At 40.6% G+C, this 18259-nt stretch overlaps 2 protein-coding genes across 4 annotated transcripts in view; both read left to right on the top strand.

The window, feature by feature from the left end:
* The window catches only part of rab3ip (RAB3A interacting protein (rabin3)), a 52156-nt gene extending 47498 nt beyond the window's left edge, over positions 1–4658 (top strand). For 2 of the 3 annotated variants that reach the window (XM_073059684.1, XM_073059686.1), the window contains one exon: positions 3043–4658. In XM_073059684.1, the coding sequence (XP_072915785.1) occupies positions 3043–3125 (83 nt within the window). In that variant the 3' untranslated portion in view covers positions 3126–4658. Of the gene's footprint in view, positions 1–1519; positions 3013–3042 lie in introns of those variants that run through there. The other variant, XM_073059685.1, reaches the window with a different exon arrangement.
* Positions 4659–5346: 688 nt separating this feature from the next.
* The window catches only part of myrfl (myelin regulatory factor like), a 71336-nt gene continuing 58423 nt past the window's right edge, over positions 5347–18259 (top strand). Inside the window, exons 1-2 of the mRNA XM_073059672.1 lie at positions 5347–5678; positions 17838–17928. Of these exons, the coding sequence (XP_072915773.1) occupies positions 5633–5678; positions 17838–17928 (137 nt within the window). The 5' untranslated portion in view covers positions 5347–5632. The remainder of the gene's footprint in view (positions 5679–17837; positions 17929–18259) is intronic.

Raw genomic sequence — 18259 nt, 5'->3', positions numbered from 1 at the left:
GAAGAGCCATTGGCATCTGATGTCAACCTGTTGTTGCCGGTAGGTAAATTGGAGTGGATCCAAGTCGCTCCTCTGGCATGAGTTGATATGGTCAAGTTCAAGTGTAATTGTCATTCAGCCATTCATGAAAGGCCATGTATACAGCCAAATGAAGCAGCTTCCCTCTGGGGCCGAGGTGCAAAACACTGTACCAACAATCATACACAGCACAAGGTGCATATAGTGCATTCAAGATAGCAATAAACATAGTCACACAAAATAAAAATAGCACAAGTCCCTGAGTGTCAGGTCCTGTAGAATGATGATGCATGGGATGTTGTCAGCAAGAACAAGCCTGCAGCGGTTTGATCTTCGCGTGCTAGTGCAACTGCAGTCGAACTTGAATCCTGCTTGTCTCCCACGGAGCTAACACTGGAGAGCAGCACCGACGGGAGGAACCAGCACCCAACCCAGCATGGACACCCACTACACCACACCACTTCTGGTGCCTCCTCCTGCGGAGAGCTGCAGCAGGCGACTCTACGACGAGAGGGCCTGGTCCGCACTACAACCAAAGCCGTACAGCTCCCCTGCCAGCGCTCTCACCAATGGTCATTGCCAACCTCTCAACTTCATTACAGTGAAGTAAGTGCTACTGGATGATATTCACTAAGGCATGTTACCACGTTCTTCTAGGGCACCGGTATAATTGAAGCTTGCTTGAAGCAAGTGGGTGCCTCAGACTGCAGAAGCGAGAGGATCTAGATACGTAACTGAACACTCCAGCCAACTGAGCAGCACAGCTTTTCAGTACTTGGCCAGGTACTCAGTCTGGGCTGGATGCTTTCTATGGGTTCACCATTTTGAAAGATGTTTTCACTTTGTCCTCAGACTAAAATCACAGGGCGTCAAGGGCTGTGGGAATTCATGACTGTGTCTCCATGTTTTGTCGGTCAAAGCGAGCACAAAGGATCTGAGACTGAAACCTTGTTGTCACATGTGATGCTTTGTAGGAGATGATAGTATTCAAATCCTGCCACAGCTGTCAAACTTCATTGATTCCGTTTTGGTTCAGAGTTGCCATTTTGCATGTGAGATGGCTTTTTGGAGGTTTGTGTTCCTCTGTAGATTTTTCTTACCCCCCCCCCCCCCACTCAAATAGTAGAAGTTGATATGCGAGCTGTTGTAGAATTAGTGAAACTTTTTAAAAGATGGTTAACAGTGTAGTCGCCATCTCCATGGCCATCTCTTTCAAAACCTTGGGAGCCATGGCATCAGTTCATGGAGATCGATATTTCAGTCCATTTATTTCTTCACCAATTTCCTGCTAAAGCTAACTTCATTCACATAATTTGCTCTAGATTTGTTTTTTTTTTAATCTCTTGGAAGTTTTCTTGTATCTTCATGCATGAAGACAAATGGAAAATAGTTGTTTAATTTCTCTGCTGTTTCCTAATTTCCCCCTCTCTGTCCGAATTTTTGCTAATCTTTATATTTGACTTTAACTATCAAAGCTTTAACATTGGTTTTTGTTTCTCAGTCCTTTCCTTTGCTGGACTTGGAGCAGTGATGTAATTGTGTCAAAGGCTACAGAAAAGTTGAGGAAAATCAGTGGGTCCATGGTCGCAGTCACAAAGGATGGCATCAGTGACTGATTATTTCAGTACTACTTTCAAGACAAAAGATTCTAAATTGAACTTCAAACAGGTTGGAATAAAAGGCATGAATTTGGGAAGCAATAATCTGTCCAAGGGTTTTCATTGTGGGGGGGTGAAAACAATTGTGGAGAAATGATGCTGATGGTTTGCAAAATATTGAACCACTTTCAAGATCACCTATTATGGGATTTCGGAATTAATGCTGGTTGGAGTGATAGTCGTAAGAATAAAATCAAGGGAACAGCGGTGGAAAATGTGGGAGGAAATGTGGTACATGAAGAAGACATGACAGGATCTTAGATAGTACAGGCAGAGTGAAGTCTTGGTACGGTCTTGCAGAATTTGGATACAGAGTTCACTGAATTTAGAATGTCTTATTTAAAAACAAAAGCTAATTGGGCTTACTGAAGAAATGTCTGTTAATGTGCCACACCTATAGCTAGTGATGGACTTGGAAATCTGAGAGAAGTTGTATAGCTGTACCATAAGGAATAATAGTGGCGAGGGTGAGTAAAGATTTTATTGGAGGTAAAGCCATCAGGATAAAAGATGGATTCATCAGAAAATGACTGGAAAAGTATTGTGGCAAATGTATAATTGAAGTCAAAGTAGCAGGACCATTGAAAGTGTAGTATTAAATGCTTCTGGAGTACCATATATTCAAGGGACAAATTCAGAAGATAATGAGGCTTTTGTTTAATTTAAGCTGTTCCTTTCTGCTTGCTTCTACCTCTTCCATTCATTATAAGCAATTATGTTCATGTAGTTAATGTATAATTACCTATGTATTAAGAGGTTAGTCCATGGTTTTAAAAATGCTTCAAAGCAATTGCTGCAAGATATTGTTTAGTAAATATTTGGATCGTATAATCTTAAAATAGGAGATCTGTCTACTAGCGATGTGAAAAACTGTTTAAAAATCAAATGCACTTTGTCTCCTTTTGCAAGTTCCATGGTTTAATTTAATATCAGAATGTATACGATATACAACCTGAAATTCTTACTCTCCACAGACATCCACAAAACAGAAGAAAAACCCTAAAGAATGAATTCCAGAAAAAAACTTAAGAACCCCAAAACCACCTCTGTGCACAAGCAGTAGCAAAAGCATCAACCCTCCCCCTCTCCCTCTCGTCTTTTATTCCAGCAGAAGGCTTTAGCAACCCCACCACCCACCATGCAAGCAACAGCAAAGCCCCCAAAGAGAGACCATGGTCTCAGTCCACTGTTTACCAAACAGTTTGTTCTCTATGTCTCTTACACGTGGGAGAGGGAGGTATCAGTCCTTCCACAGTGAAAGGGGGGACAAGCAGCTCTCAATAAACATAGATTTTCAATAAACATAAGTGACTTATTAAATCGAGTCATGCAGATTAATTTTTTTGTTTACCTCTTGTCTTTACAGTTGAGCAGATGTTTTGGGAAGTAATGCATCTCCGGAAGGAAATGTCGCTAGCCAAACTTGGATTTTACAAGGAAGAACTTTAAGATTCAATCTTTGCAAAATAAAATGCATGAGCTTTAATGAGTGATCAAAAATGTAGTTTCCAAAAGTTCCTTGTCCTAATATTTATTTTCTTTTATATTAGGTCTGCCATTTGATTTTTATTTAATTTTTCCCCATCAACTTAACAAGTGACAAAGAACAGTTTTTTTTTCTTTCTGTTGTATTAAATTTTGTCACTTTAAGAATTGTTCCTTTAGTATTTGCATCTGTATCAGTGGCTTAAGAAAAGAAAAACTGAAATAAATATTGAGCTCATATGTTTGCAGGAGAAATGGATATTCTGTGTATATTAACTGTATTTTCATAAGACTTAAAATAGCTTGACTGCATTTGTTTTTCTTTTTGGATGAGTAAATTAACTCATTGCATTTCAAGTGGAAAAATTAAAGGTTGGATTATTAATTTTAATTTGTGTTACATACTTTGAACAATCTGTTCTGTGAATAAACTTTATTCAAATCTATAGTCAAGCTAATATATTTAAAAGAGAAAAAATGAATATGAAATGCATTGGTTATACATTATAACAATCTAAATGGCAATAAATGTATTCTGGTAAATGCTAGGTTGCAGTTTTGAATATTATCTGTACATGAAGATTTATTATAAAACTGAGTCACTAGGAAAAATGAATAATGTGAATTTTTTGAAATATTTGAGGTACATTATTCTTTTTATACTCTACAATAGAATTACAAAATGAACTTTATGAATTTTAATCTTTATTGCTTTCATCAATGCCTCTTCATGTTTCACATGGATATTGTGGGCTTTCGGGAATAGTTTTTAACCAGGTGTCCTGCAGGGTTTCTTTTTAAATAGACAGTGTGCTTACAAGCTTTTGTTAATACTGGGTGATTTTTGTTTCTTTGCTATATTCCTGTCTTCTGTAATGTTCTCTTGAGGATCTGGGGAATGATTTTTGACCAAGTTTCTTGCCGGCTCTGGAACCTTCATCTGTAAGGAGGAAAAGCAAATTCAGTATATATTTTCCTGTAAGAAGTTCTATAGACTCTGGACATTGTTATTTTGCCACTTCCTGTTCAATGTGCACTTTCAATTGTACTTTTCTGTGAAAACAAGGCTTCTGCAGTAATACAAAAAAAACAATACTTCAGGCATTGGATCTTTAAAAATATTCAGAAAGCTGGACATCTGGGAAGAGAGAAACTTAATCTTCCATGTCAATCAGTTTTTCATCAATATTGCAATATCTTGGGATTTTAAACATTAAGAGCTGTTTTTCCTTAACCTCTTCAGTAGAAATTGCATGGCCTTTTCTGTTTTCTGTGTGTTTTATGCACCATTTGAGGAATTGTGTAAAGGATAAGCACTTCCTTCAGGGAATGAAATTCAAAGGGAGTAGCTACCAGCAGATGCTTGGAGGGAATCAACAGATGGTGGAAATGAAAGCAGCTGAAAGAAACATAGCTTCGTCATGTTATGCAACATGTTTACAAATAAAATGAGTTTGGACTATGTTTAAAAGGTAGAAAATAAAATGTTAAAATTGGTCTGAGTACTTTTTTGTTTTTCTTGTTTGGAATAAGCATGCAAATAATTTATCTTCAGTGGAAGCAATGAATTTATAATTCTTCTAGGAGAACAAGTAATGGTGTGGATTTTGCTAGTGTTGCACTTGACTGGTGTTATCTTTGGGAATTTAAGGTGGAGGGTTATATGCGAGGCAGGGTTTAAGGGTCGGCACAACATTGTGGGCTGAATGGCCTGTAATGTGCTGTATTGTTCTATGTAAATAGCAATACTTACTAGGATCTCTGAATAGACATGCTGAACGGTGTAGGTGCTTCTACAGGACTGGAGAATGGTCTTTGACTTGAAACATCAAATCTTTCTCTTCCCACTGCCCTGCCCTATTTTATTTTAGACAACAATAATAGGCCTTGGGCTTTGCTACCATAAATCATCTAAGAAGTAGCCATCTATTTTCACTGCTGTCTTGAAATCTTTCTTAAAATAGTCTTTTCTTCCCTTCATTTATTTTTTAAACTCTACTATCAGCTAATTCTAGACAAGTATGAAATAAAAAACAATTTCAAAGTGCACCATTTATGTTACTTGCACAAGGCCACTGTCCTCTGCAATAAAATCTAATTGCAGCAAATTGCTTGGACTGAGTACAGTAATCAGGAAAAGGCTTGCAGTGCCTGGCCAAAGGTCGACAAGTTTTGAGAATGAGGAAAGGCTTCTCGCATTAAGTGGGCTTACTCCAGTAGTTGTTCTAAATAACGTGAGGAAAACTTGTGTATGGCAGCCATGAAATGCTTGTGATTTCCTGCCATTGTGGTAAAAAGAAAATGGGAAATGGTAAATTGTAGAGGAAGATTGCAAGTTCACGGCAAATGCTGAAGTGTTTTGTGTATGAAGATGCCTCCTGTACATTTATGGAGTGTGAGATGGATCTCTATTCTGATTAGCTGAACGGTATTGGAAGGAGTTTCAGTTTCCCGTGCTCTTGAAACTCAAAATGGATGTTTTAGGAGAAAATGAAGCCCTGCAGCAGTTCTTTGATGGTAAGGATTGAAAATATTCCTTTAAAGGCATTTGAAAATGGAGTATATTCAGTGAAACGTGGTTTCATTTTGGTTTGCATCTGGAGTGATCAGAGTTTTGAAAAGTTGGAGGCTATTAATCAGTAAATTGAGTGATGTATCCTCTCGATAACACTTTTGTTTATACTTCTGGATTTTCCCATTGTGTTGTATCTTTGAAACACAGTTCACCTTGTGCTTTTATGTACAAACTTGCACATTTGGTAGTCAGTGGATTGGAAATGCAGCATTTAATTTTTCTCCCAGCAAAAATAAGTTGTGGCATGGCCAATGGGAATGGGTGGCACGTGGACTTACTACAGATTTTTAAATATGGTCTTATTCTACTCAGTTGCAAACTAGAGATCTTAGTAACTTCCAAAAAAGAACATTTCCAAATTTTCGTGTTCATGAATAAACAAATCCAGAAGGAAGCCCATATTGCATGACGTTCAGCCAAATAATAAGTACAATTATCTAAATTATTTAGCTTTACCTTTGATAATAGAATAAAGGCTCCTTCAAGTATCTTTGGTCTTAGCTCAATTTAAGAGCTTCAGAGTAGAAGTTCATTTAATAATCAGATTTAAACCATCCCTTACACAGACTACATAGTGATCTTGAAGTTTTGTCAAAATTGATTTTCGATGCCTAAATTAGTCACTCCGCTGTGAGTGGATTGAGAATGATCTTTTGCACGTATATTTATATACGGTCACATACACGCACAATGCTGAGGAACTCGGCACGCCAGCCTGCATCTATGGAAAAGAGTAAACAGTGACATTTTGGGCCAAGGCTTTTCATCAGGACGAGAAAGAAGTCAGAGTAAAGAGGTGGTGGGAGGGGAGGAAGAAGTACAAGGTGGCAGGTGAGAGGTGAAACTGGGAGGGGTAAGAGTGCAGTAAAGTACTGGGAAGTTGGTGAAAGAGGGCTGGAGAAGGAGGAATCTGATGGGAGAAGACAGAAGGCCATGGACAAAAGGAAGTGGGAGGTGATCTGGAGGGAAGGAGGGAAAATGGAAGGGAAATGGGAATGGTGAAGGGGAGGGGGCAATTACCGGAAGTTCGAGGAAATCGATATTCATGCCATCAGGTTGTTGGAATATAAGATGTTGCTGCTCCAACCTGAGTGAGGCCTCATCACAGGAGTGGAGGAGGCCATGGACTGGCAGGTTGGAATGGGAAGTGAAAGTATATATGGCTGCAGTGTATGAACAACGTTTCTCTGAGGAAGTTATCCTACATTTACTGGGAACTGCCATATTGTTTCTCCACACTTTAAATGGGCTGTATTGAGTAAATTGTCTCTAGCTGTATTTTATTTATTTTTGTTTTATTGAGAAGACTGCGCATAGGCTCTTCCAGCCCTTCAAGCCATGCTGCTCAGCAATCCCCTGATTTCTAACATTAGCCTAACCACAGGGCAAAGTACAATGACCAATTAACCTGCCAACTGGTGCATCTTTGGACCGTAGGAGTAAACCAGGGCATCTGGAGGAAACTCACGCAATCACAGGAAGAACGTACAAACACCTTACAGGCAGTGTTGGAAATTGAACCCAGGTAGCTGGTACTCTAAAGCATTCTGCTAACCACTATACTACTGTGCTGCCCCATGTAAAAGACTCTTTGCTGTGAGTTATATAATACATTGCCCCTCCAAAACATTGGCAAAATATATTCTGAAATATGGCTACAGTCTAGTAATCTTCTGAAAGAACTCAATCAGGCTCTTAAGAAGCCATGATATAGACTGCTATTTAACCCTTTCATTCTAGTCATCCCTAAATTTCAAGCAAATATAGCTTTCTACATTTCTATAGCTTGAAAACATATTGACTACACAGCCAATGGATTGAGGAAATGATTTGCCGCAGGGAAAGGGGGAAAAAACTGCAGAACAGCATTTTCAGAGAAAATGTGCAATATTAAGAGTTGCAGTTGGGCTCATAATTTTCATAATCGCTTTCAGCACCATGCTATTAGTGTTGAATTAGCCTGTTGCCTACATTCTGGCTGCAGTCTAGACACTCCAATTTCATAGATTGGCTGTCTATCCATAGTTCTAATGTGTGCGCCGAGCTTGGCAATTGGCTTGGAGGCATTTCATCACCAGACAAGGCTCACATTTCTTTGGCTCTTAAGGGTTGGTAGATGACATCTATTTCAATATGTTTGTTTACATGAGCCAGTGGAATTCAAAGGTCAACTGAAAGGGATAGCCAGTCAGGACCGAGGCGAGCAAACACGGGCCTTTATAAATGCAGGCACTCCTTGAGATCAACATCAACAACTGTGTCCGGGAGTGTCACCTCACCTGCTGATGAAGTATCTGCAAGGTAATGGCTAAGCTGGACAAACACTGCAACATCAAATGCCTCAACCCAAGCTACCAATATCATTCACCACCATCCTATTCATACTTCTGTTTCCCTTTATTTCATCAAGAAGAATCTCTGGTAAACCATTGGATACACTAGCAAGCTCAGCCACCATTTCTCTTAATTTCTGGAAAAATGCCTTCTGACTCCAGCATTTGTATCTGATTTAAGATAATTTATTCTTTACAAGATGCTTCTCTATACCCCTTAACTTTAGTGTCAGCCATCTGTTCCACTGAAGGTAACATAGCAATGACTACTGGAGAAAAGGCAAATGCAAAGTACATTTCACTATACTGTAAATTGCATGCGTTTTTACCTGCTCTGAGGAATACTTCATCTCTGTGAATCTCCTATTCTGAAAATAATTAACAATTGCTGGAGCAAACACGAGGAAATCTGCAGATGCTGGAAATTCAAACACACACAAAATGCTGGTGGAACACAGCAGGCCAGGCAGCATCTATAGGGAGAAGCGCTGTCAACGTTTCAGGCCGAGACCCTTCATCAGGACTAACCGAAAGGAAAGAACAAGTGCTGGAACTCAGATTCTCACCTGTTTGATTCAGCTTTTTATTGGTATTCATCATTTTAAACTGAATGTGATATCTTCTCCAATTCTTGAAAGAAATCAAATGGTGTTGATAACTGTCAGTTTGTAGTCCTTTAGCAACATGTACAGATGTCTATGATGCTAGATACATTACGGGATGTGCTGGGACACATCAGTGATGTAACCTGGGAGCATTGGGTGTTTTGGGTCTTTCAACACAGTAGCCTAGTGGCTAGCACAACACTTTACAGTACAGGCAACCCCGGTTCAATTCCTGCCGCTGCCTGTAAGGGGTTTGTACATTCTCTCCGAGACTCTGTGAGTTTCCTCTAGAATCTCAGGTTTTCTCTCACAGTCCAAAGATGTACTGGTTGGTAGGTTAATTGGTCATTGTAAACTAAGGTTAAATAGAGGATTGCTGAGCGGCATGGCTCGAAGCACAGGAAGGGCCTATTCCACATTGTATCTCAATCAATTAACATCAGACAGTCTTGCCCAGGCAACCCAGCCAGGGTTGATCAGGCCCTAGCTTGTGTCTCAGCAGACCTGGTCCATGGGTCACATGGGCTATATCTGCAAATGTTTAAATTTAGACTATTGTTACTAACTCTAGATACTGGAGTCAGGGATAGCAGATAAAATGAAACGTACACAGTGGGACAATGATTGCTTGCCTGCAAATCACTCTCATGATTTCTTGTAGTTTCCATTTTATTAGATATGACAATTTTTCAAAATTTTAATGTAAAATGTAATGAACAATAAGCACAATAAAGTCTGTAGGTGCTGGCAATCCAAAGCAAATAGCAAAATCCTGGAGGAACTCATCAGGTCAGGCAGATTCAATGGAAATGAATAAACAGTTGCCAATTTGGGCTCAGACCCTTCTTCAGGACTGCAATGGAAGGGGGAAGCTGCCAGAATTAAAAGATTGGGGGTGAGGTAAGAGGTGATAGGTGAAGCCAGGTGTGTGAGAAAGGTAAAGGGTGGAGAGGAAGAAATCTGATAGGTGAGGAGAATGGATCCAGGGGGAGGTGATGGGCAGGTGACAAGAGGTAAGAGGCCAGAGAGGGGAAAGGAAAAGGAGAGGGAGAATAATTTTTTTACTGGTAGGAAAAATAAATATTAATGCCATCAGTTTGGAGACTACCCAGAGAGAATATAAGGTGTTTGTCCTCCACCCTGAGGGTGACCTCATCGAGGCTATGGACCAACATGCTGGAATGGGACTCAAAGTTAAAATGTTTGGCCAGTGGGAAGTTCTGCTTTTGGTGGATGGTGTGGAAGTGCTCAATAAAGTGGCCCCCCAATTTGCATTGGGTCTCACCAATGTAGAGGAGGCCACTGTACCCAATAGACAATGCCAGCAGATTCACAGGTGAAGTGTTGCCTCACCCGGAAGGAGGTGAGGGAGGAGGTGTAATGATATAGCTTGTGATGGTTTCTTTTTGGCTTTCTAGTTTCACTGCCAGTATATTTCAGAATTAAATGAGAAGTGAAATTGAATTGGTTGTGGAGTTAACTGACATATATGAAGTTTTCTTTTAAAATCAATCTGCCTGAATCTTAGTGCCCCTGACTTGATCCAGACACATTCATCTTGTATCCATACATCACTGTCAATGTTTCCAGTGCCCAGCAGAGACACATGATCCTGATATACCTCACCACATACTGTGTGAAATAGGGAGGAAAATGTTCCTTGACCATTACAAATATCTGTGTGAAAGATTTAAACTTTTTCTGTGAATTTGAAATAACAAAGTTTAAAGTAAATTTATTATAAAAGTACATATATGTCACCATCTACAGCCCTGAGATTCATATTCCTGTGGGCATACTCAACAAATCTATAGAATAGTAACTGTAACAGAATCAATGAAAGGCTACCTAACTAGCATATTCAACCAGAGTGCAGAAGACACCAATGTGTGCAAATGCAAAAAGAATAATACAAATAAATAAGCAATAATATTGAGAACATGAGATGAAGAGTCCTTGAAAGTGAGTCCACTGATTGTGGGAACGTTTCAATGATGGGGTGAGTGAAGTTATCCCCTTTGGTTCAGGAGCCTGATGGTGGAGGGGTAACTGTTCCTGAACCTGGTGGTGTGAGTCCTAAGGCTCCTGTACCTTCTACCTGATGGCAGCAGAAAGAAGAGAGCATGTCCGTAAGACATTAAAATATAGCAGCAGAATTAAGCCATTTGGCCCATCGAGTCTGCTCTGCCATTTCATCATGGCTGATCCATTTTCCCTCCCAGCCCCAGTCTCCTGCCTTCTCCCCATATGCTTTCATTCCCTGAAGAACCTTAATCAAGAACCTATCAACCTCTGCCTTAAATAAATCTACAGCCGCCTGTGCCAATGAATTCCGCAGAGTCACCACTGGATGGTGCGAGTCCCTAACTATGGACGCTGCTTTCCTGTGGCAGCGTTTCATGTAAATGTGCTCGATGGTTGGGAGGGCTTCACCCGTCTAAGTTCTGAAGAAATAGTGATTTTAACCCAAGTACAATTAGTTGAAACTCTAACTGTTATGGGGAAAAGCTTTCCTGCCTTGTTGGAAAATACTTGTACATTAAATCTGTTACATTAAGAGCAAGCAAAGAGCCTCATCTATTTACGGGTTAATACACCTTCAGGCGCAAAGCTAAGTACCATATTGATTTCTATTTTGAGTCTCAATATTATGAGCAGGGGTTGACAGGGCAGTACACATTGTATTGATGGTTTGTTGGGCTGGGGGTGGGGGGGGCTGTATGCAGATTCTTATTTGGAATCTGAGAGAGTACAGAGGAGATTTACTAGAATGTTACCTGGGTTTCAGCACCTAAGTTACAGAGAAAGGTTAAACAAGTTAGTTCTTTATTCTTTGGAGCATAGAAGGTTGAGGGGGGACTTGATAGAGGTATTTAAAATTGTGAGGGGGATAGATAGAGTTGACGTGGATAGGCTTTTTCCATTGAGAGTAGGGGAGATTCAGACAAGAGGACATGAGTTGAGAGTTAAGGGACAAAAGTTTAGGGGTAACACGAGGGGGAACTTCTTTACTCAGAGAGTGGTAGCTGTGTGGAACTAGCTTCCAGTAGAAATGGTAGAGGCGGGTTTGATTTTGTCATTTAAAAAAAAATTGGATAGGTATATGGACAGGAAAGGAATGGAGGGTTATGGGCTGAATGCAGGTAGGTGGGACGAAGTGAGAGTAAGCGTTCGGCACGGACTAGAAGGGCCAAGATGGCCTGTTTCCGTGCTGTAATTGTTATATGGCTCACACTTGGTGTCACTCAAAAATGCGACCTGCAGTCTTACAGGTTGCATTACTCTCTCTGTCTCTCTTGTGTCTTCACTCTGAAATGATTTTCCCTCTCCACACATACAGTGTGATCTGTAATACAAACAGAAAATGCTGGAAAAACTGAGCAGGTCGGACAGTACGTGAAGAGAGAAACTAACAATATTTCAAGTCCAAGAGCTTTCCTTGATATTTTTATCAAAAGCAGATAGGGTAATGGCTTTCTGGTTTGCTTGTCTTCAGTCTGCAGTCATGACTGAGCTTTAATTCATCATCCCATTCTTAATCAGAATCACTGGCATGAAATTTGTTATTATGCTGCAACAATATAGAACAAAAATAATAACAGAAAAAGACCTTGTTTTCTGAGGCTGCCTTCACTCTTACAATAAGTAGCTCGAGGAACAAAACCTCACCTTCCATCTGGACCCATTGCAGGCTTCTGAAGGTCATGTTGCATTCTTTAGCTTGACCTGACTGCCTCACTCTGAGAACTTGCCATGTTTTGCTTTATATTTCATTTAGTCAGACAATGTGGCATTGGCAAAACATCTGACAGACACGGTGAGGACATTATCTAACTGTACCATTGCTTCTCCATTATCAGAGTTCACCCTCCCCCATCTTCTCTGCTACCCAGACTAACTTGATTCTTATTATTAGTCTGATGAAATAGCCATGATCTGAAATGTTAATTTTCCCATTTCCACACACACACTATTTGGCCTGCTGAGTATTTCCAGCATTTTGTTTTAATTTTACTTTTTAGGCATCTGCAGATTTATTCTAATACTTTGAGCAGGGGTATTTTCTCTCTGAGCCTCATTGACTTCAGTTTTGGTGGGGCCTCCTAACACCTCAGCGTAGACGACAAGAGAAGTCACTTCGATCTTGCCTCTGGAATATACTTCATTGTCATTGTTTAAATGAAGATTTTGAAGATCCCTGCAAAACCAAAACTGAGCATTTGGAAAGTAAATGGATGTTGATAGTCCTGTCAATGCTTCCCTTCCAACAGTTCACAGATGATTCAGATTTGACTCTCCGGATGGTAATTAACTGGGTTGGATTTGTCCAGCTTTTTACCAGCATCTTTATGAATTTTTAAAGTTCTACATTGACATTAGTGAAACAGGAAGGGTCAAAGGTTCATTTATTATTAGAGTACGTATGCAATATGCAACTCTGAGATTCATCCTCTCCAGATAGCCACATAGCAAATAAAACCATGGAAGTCAGTTCAAAGAGAAACAGCAAACCTACCCCCCACCCCCACACAAAAAGATGAATGGCAGCACGATCATCAACTCTCCAAACCCCCTTCCCCTGCACAAAACGCAAGAAGAACATTGACCCTCTCAAACCCCCCTTCCCCCCGTACAAAATACAATGAGAAAGAAAGAATGACAACACCAAATATAAAAGCCATAAGTCTGAAGATGTCCATCGTCCAAATCCTTAAATGCAGAACCTCAGACACATCCTCCGACATCATTGAAAGAGAGAGACACCGCTCAAACGCAGAGACCTTACCCTCCGCACACAGCAATAGGCCACACAGGCTCCTTCTCTAGCAGCAGGTAGTCAGTGCTGAACCTTCACTAGCCTTCTGCATTTGCCTCAATGTTTCAATCTCCCTCGTTGCTTTAATTGGTGAATAATGAACGATTTAATTGGCGAAATGGAGTTGAACATTGGCTCATGCACTGTCTCGTAGCTTCTTCGCCTCAAGGCTCGCGCTCACTTTCCGGAATGTTCTTGGAGTCAGCAAAACATTGGATCACCCAGTCGATCTCCAAGTTCCAAATCCCAGGCTAAAACAGTTCCAAAAACACATTTAAGATGACAAACAGATGTAAAAGAAGTGAAATAAACAGTTTAGCGGTCTATCCAGAAGATGTCGACCAAGGGAGCGTTGTACACAGGTGCCATCATGACATCATGCAGCACAGGAGCTTCAGCTTTCAAAGTCTGTGCCAAGCATACATGTGTCTGTCTAAAAGCCTCCTGAAGCTCACTATCATACTTACACTCAGTGACCATTTTATGAGATACACCTGTGCACCTGCTCATTAATGCAAATATCTTATCAACCAATCATATCTTAGCAACACAGTGCACAATAACATGGAGACATGGTCAAGTGGATCATTTGTTCATAGCAAACATCAGAATAGGGAAGAAATGTGATCTAAGTGTCCTTGAATATGGAATGATTGTTTGGTGCCAGATGGGGTGGTTTGAGTATCAGATGCTGTTGATCTTCTGGGATTTTCATACACAACAGTCTCTATAGGAGGGGTTTCCAACCTGGGGAAGGTGACAGTAACTCAAATAACCACATGTTACAACAGTGGTGTTCAGAAGAGCATCTCTGAATGCACAATACGTTCAACCTTGAAGTGGATGGACTACAACAGCAGAAGACCACGAACATATCCACAGTGGCCATTTTATTAGGTACCTAATAAAGTGACCATTGAGTGTATTTCCACTACTGCTTCTTCCAGCTCAGTTGTGTGACAATAAGAGAGTTCTGTTTTTTTTTAAATAAAGTCATAAATCTGAAAACATAAATGCTTTAATCTTCCATAGATGCATGTGCCATAACGGAAGTAACGTTTACTATTTCTGTTGTTACGTACCCCGTAACTGGGTGTCTGACCAGCAGAGAAAGAAGAATCCGTTGGAGTCTGGTGGTACCAAACTAAAGGTGTTTATTAGTAAACTACACAATACAATATCAAAAATGCAAATATACATATAAAACAAGTTAGCAGTAATAAACCTAAAAGTGCAGGAATAATAATAATCAATAATAAACAAGCTCTATTGATGTCTAGGGGTAAATGAATTGTCATAGGAAAGTATGGAGAAGGACAGGACTGGACCTAGAGTTGAGATTATGGAGAAGGACAGGACTGGACCTAGAGTTGAGATTTTTGATTGGAGAAAGGCTAACTTTGAGGAGATGCGCAGGGATTTAGAGAGAGTGGAATGGGTCAAGTTGTTTTATGGGAAGGATGTAATAGAGAAATGGAGGTCATTTAAGGGTGAAATTATGAGGGTACAGAATCTTTATGTTCCTGTTCGGTTGAAAGGAAAGGTTAAAGGTTTGAAAGCGCCATGGTTTTCAAGGGATATTAGAAACTTGGTTCGAAAAAAGAGGGATGTCTACAATAGATATAGGCAGCATGGAGTAAAGGAATTGCTCGAGGAATATAAAGAATGTAAAAGGAAACTTAAGAAAGAGATTAGAAAAGCTAAAAGAAGTTACGAGTTTGGTTTGGCAAATAAGGTGGAAGTAAATCCGAAAGGCTTCTACAGTTATATTAAAAGCAAGAGGATAGTGAGGGATAAAATTGGTCCCTTAGAGAATCAGGGTGGTCAGCTATGTGTGGAGCCGAGGGAGATGGGAGAGATTTTGAACGATTTCTTCTCTTCGGTATTCACTAAGGAGAAGGATATCGAATGGTGTAAGGTGTGGGAAACAAGTAAGGAAGTTATGGAACCTATGACAATTAAAGAGGTGGAAGTACTGGCGCTTTTAAGAAATTTAAAAGTGGATAAATCTCCGGGTCCTGACCAGATATTCCCCAGGACCTTGAGGGAAGTTTGTGTAGAGATAGCAGGAGCTCTGACGGAGATCTTTCAGATGTCATTAGAAACAGGGATTGTGCCGGAGGATTGGCGTATTGCTCATGTGGTTCCATTGTTTAAAAAGGGTTCTAGAAGTAAGCCTGGCAATTATAGACCTGTCAGTTTGACATCAGTGGTGGGTAAATTAATGGAAAGTATTCTTAGAGATAGTATTTATAATTATCTGGATAGACAGGATCTGATTAGGAGTAGCCAGCATGGATTTGTGCGTGGAAGGTCATGTTTGACAAACCTTATTGAATTTTTTGAAGTAGTTACGAGGAATGTTGACGAGGGTAAGGCAGTGGATGTAGTCTATATGGACTTCAGCAAGGCCTTTGACAAAGTTCCACATGGAAGGTTAGTTAAGAAGGTTCAGTCGTTAGGTATTAATGCTGGAGTAATAAAATGGATTCAACAGTGGCTAGATGGGAGATGCCAGAGAGTAGTGGTGGATAATTGTTTATCGGGATGGAGGCCGGTGACTAGCGGGGTGCCTCAGGGATCTGTTTTGGGCCCAATGTTGTTTGTAATATACATAAATGATCTGGATGATGGGGTGGTAAATTGGATTAGTAAGTATGCTGATGATACTAAGGTAGGAGGTGTTGTGGATAATGAGGTGGGTTTTCAAAGCTTGCAGGGAGATTTATGCCGGTTAGAAGAATGGGCTGAACGTTGGCAGATGGAGTTTAATGCTGAGAAGTGTGAGGTTCTACATTTTGGCAGGAATAATCCAAATAGAACATACAGGGTAAATGGTAGGGCATTGAGGAATGCAGTGGAACAGAGAGATCTAGGAATAACAGTGCATAGTTCCCTGAAGGTGGAGTCTCATGTAGATAGGGTGGTGAAGAAGGCTTTTGGAACGCTGGCCTTTATAAATCAGAGCATTGAGTACAGAAGTTGGGATGTAATGTTAAAATTGTACAAGGCATTGGTAAGGCCAAATTTGGAATATTGTGTACAGTTCTGGTCACCGAATTATAGGAAAGATATCAATAAATTAGAGAGAGTGCAGAGACGATTTACTAGGATGTTACCAGGGTTTCAGCACTTAAGTTACAGAGAAAGGTTGAACAAGTTAGGTCTCTATTCATTGGAGCGTAGAAGGTTGAGGGGGGATTTGATCGAGGTATTTAAAATGTTGAGAGGGATAGATAGAGTTGACGTGAATAGGCTGTTTCCATTGAGAGTAGGGGAGATTCAAACGAGAGGACATGATTTGAGAGTTAGGGGGCAAAAGTTTAAGGGAAACACGAGGGGGTATTTCTTTACTCAGAGAGTGATAGCTGTGTGGAATGAGCTTCCTGTAGAAGTAGTAGAGGCCAGTTCAGTTGTGTCATTTAAGGTAAAATTGGATAGGTATATGGATAGGAAAGGAGTGGAGGGTTATGGGCTGAGTGCGGGTAGGTGGGACTAGGTGAGATTAAGAGTTCGGCATGGACTAGGAGGGCCGGAATGGCCTGTTTCCGTGCTGTGATTGTTATATGGTTATATGGTTATATGGTTATAGAGTTCAGTTCATAAATGCTGAAGTAGTTATGGTTGTTGTATTGAAATCGTTGGAGAGAGAGAGCGAGCGAGATGTAACAGCAACAGCTGCGGCAGGCAAACCTTTTGTGGCTTTCTTAATCCGTCGTATTGTCGTGGCCATTCAGTTATGACCCTTCTGGTCTTCAGCTAGACCGTTCTTCTGTGGTGGACTCGTCACTCTGGCATGAGTGCACACACACAAGTCCCCACCGGCCCTGCTGTAACACTGTGAGCTTCACTGACCGATCTCCTGGTTCGGTCTCTGAAGCCCCCACCTTTCTGTGGGTTCCCAACACTCAGTCAGTGTCCACTGGTGTGTCTGAAGGGTGTCTCTCCAGACCTGTCTTTTATCCCCACTCACGGGGTCTCAGCTATCCATCAACTCTGAATGACCGTGTCCATCAAATCAGGCCACTCCTGCTGTCTCCTGAGGAATGTTAACGAGCAAAGTAAAGTCCTTGTGGAAGATAAATAATCCAGGAAGAGTCATAATACAGTAAATCAACAGTCTCTCTCCCCTGTCTTATCTGTAGCAGATGTTCTTGCCTGGGCTTTATCTCTCTCTCTCATGAGCAGCATAGCAACAGCAATAGTTCGTAGTTCTCGGGGGGGGGGGGGGGGGAATGGTTAACTCTGCACCCCATTGTCCATCAGGTCTGTCCATCACTCATAACACTGTGTATTATAATCTGAACTTCTGTTGTGCAAAGTAGCTGAGTTTGATTTTCCCCTTAGGTGAGGATGTCACTGGAGAACTGGAGAATCTTTTTGTTGACACCAGTATGCTGGAAGAATATATTAGCAATGACTTAGAACCAGGAGCCGTGTAAGTAACCTTGTGACATGGTTAACTTGTTGGAATAGTTTAAGTGTATCAAGACCTTTCATAAAAAACCTGACCCTGAACTACTTCTATGATTTTACACATATTTCTATGCTGGTGAAGTGACTCACTGACAGACATGATTATGACATGGGCCGTGAATGCATTTTGTCTGTGATGGATGTAACTTCTACATGGGCTCTCCATCAGTGAAATTATTCCCAAACTTTTTAAGGGTCACTAAGTCTGCTTAGTTCCTGAGGTTTATTAATTCTGAAATTGGATTGCATGATTTAAAGAATTTTTACTTCCCTGCCTACTTTTATTCCCTCCT

The sequence above is a fragment of the Hemitrygon akajei genome, chromosome 10 (genome assembly GCF_048418815.1).
Source record: "Hemitrygon akajei chromosome 10, sHemAka1.3, whole genome shotgun sequence".
Classification (NCBI taxonomy): Eukaryota; Metazoa; Chordata; class Chondrichthyes; order Myliobatiformes; family Dasyatidae; genus Hemitrygon; species Hemitrygon akajei.
Note: the sequence above shows the minus strand (reverse complement) of the source record. Positions and strands in the feature narration are given on the sequence as shown.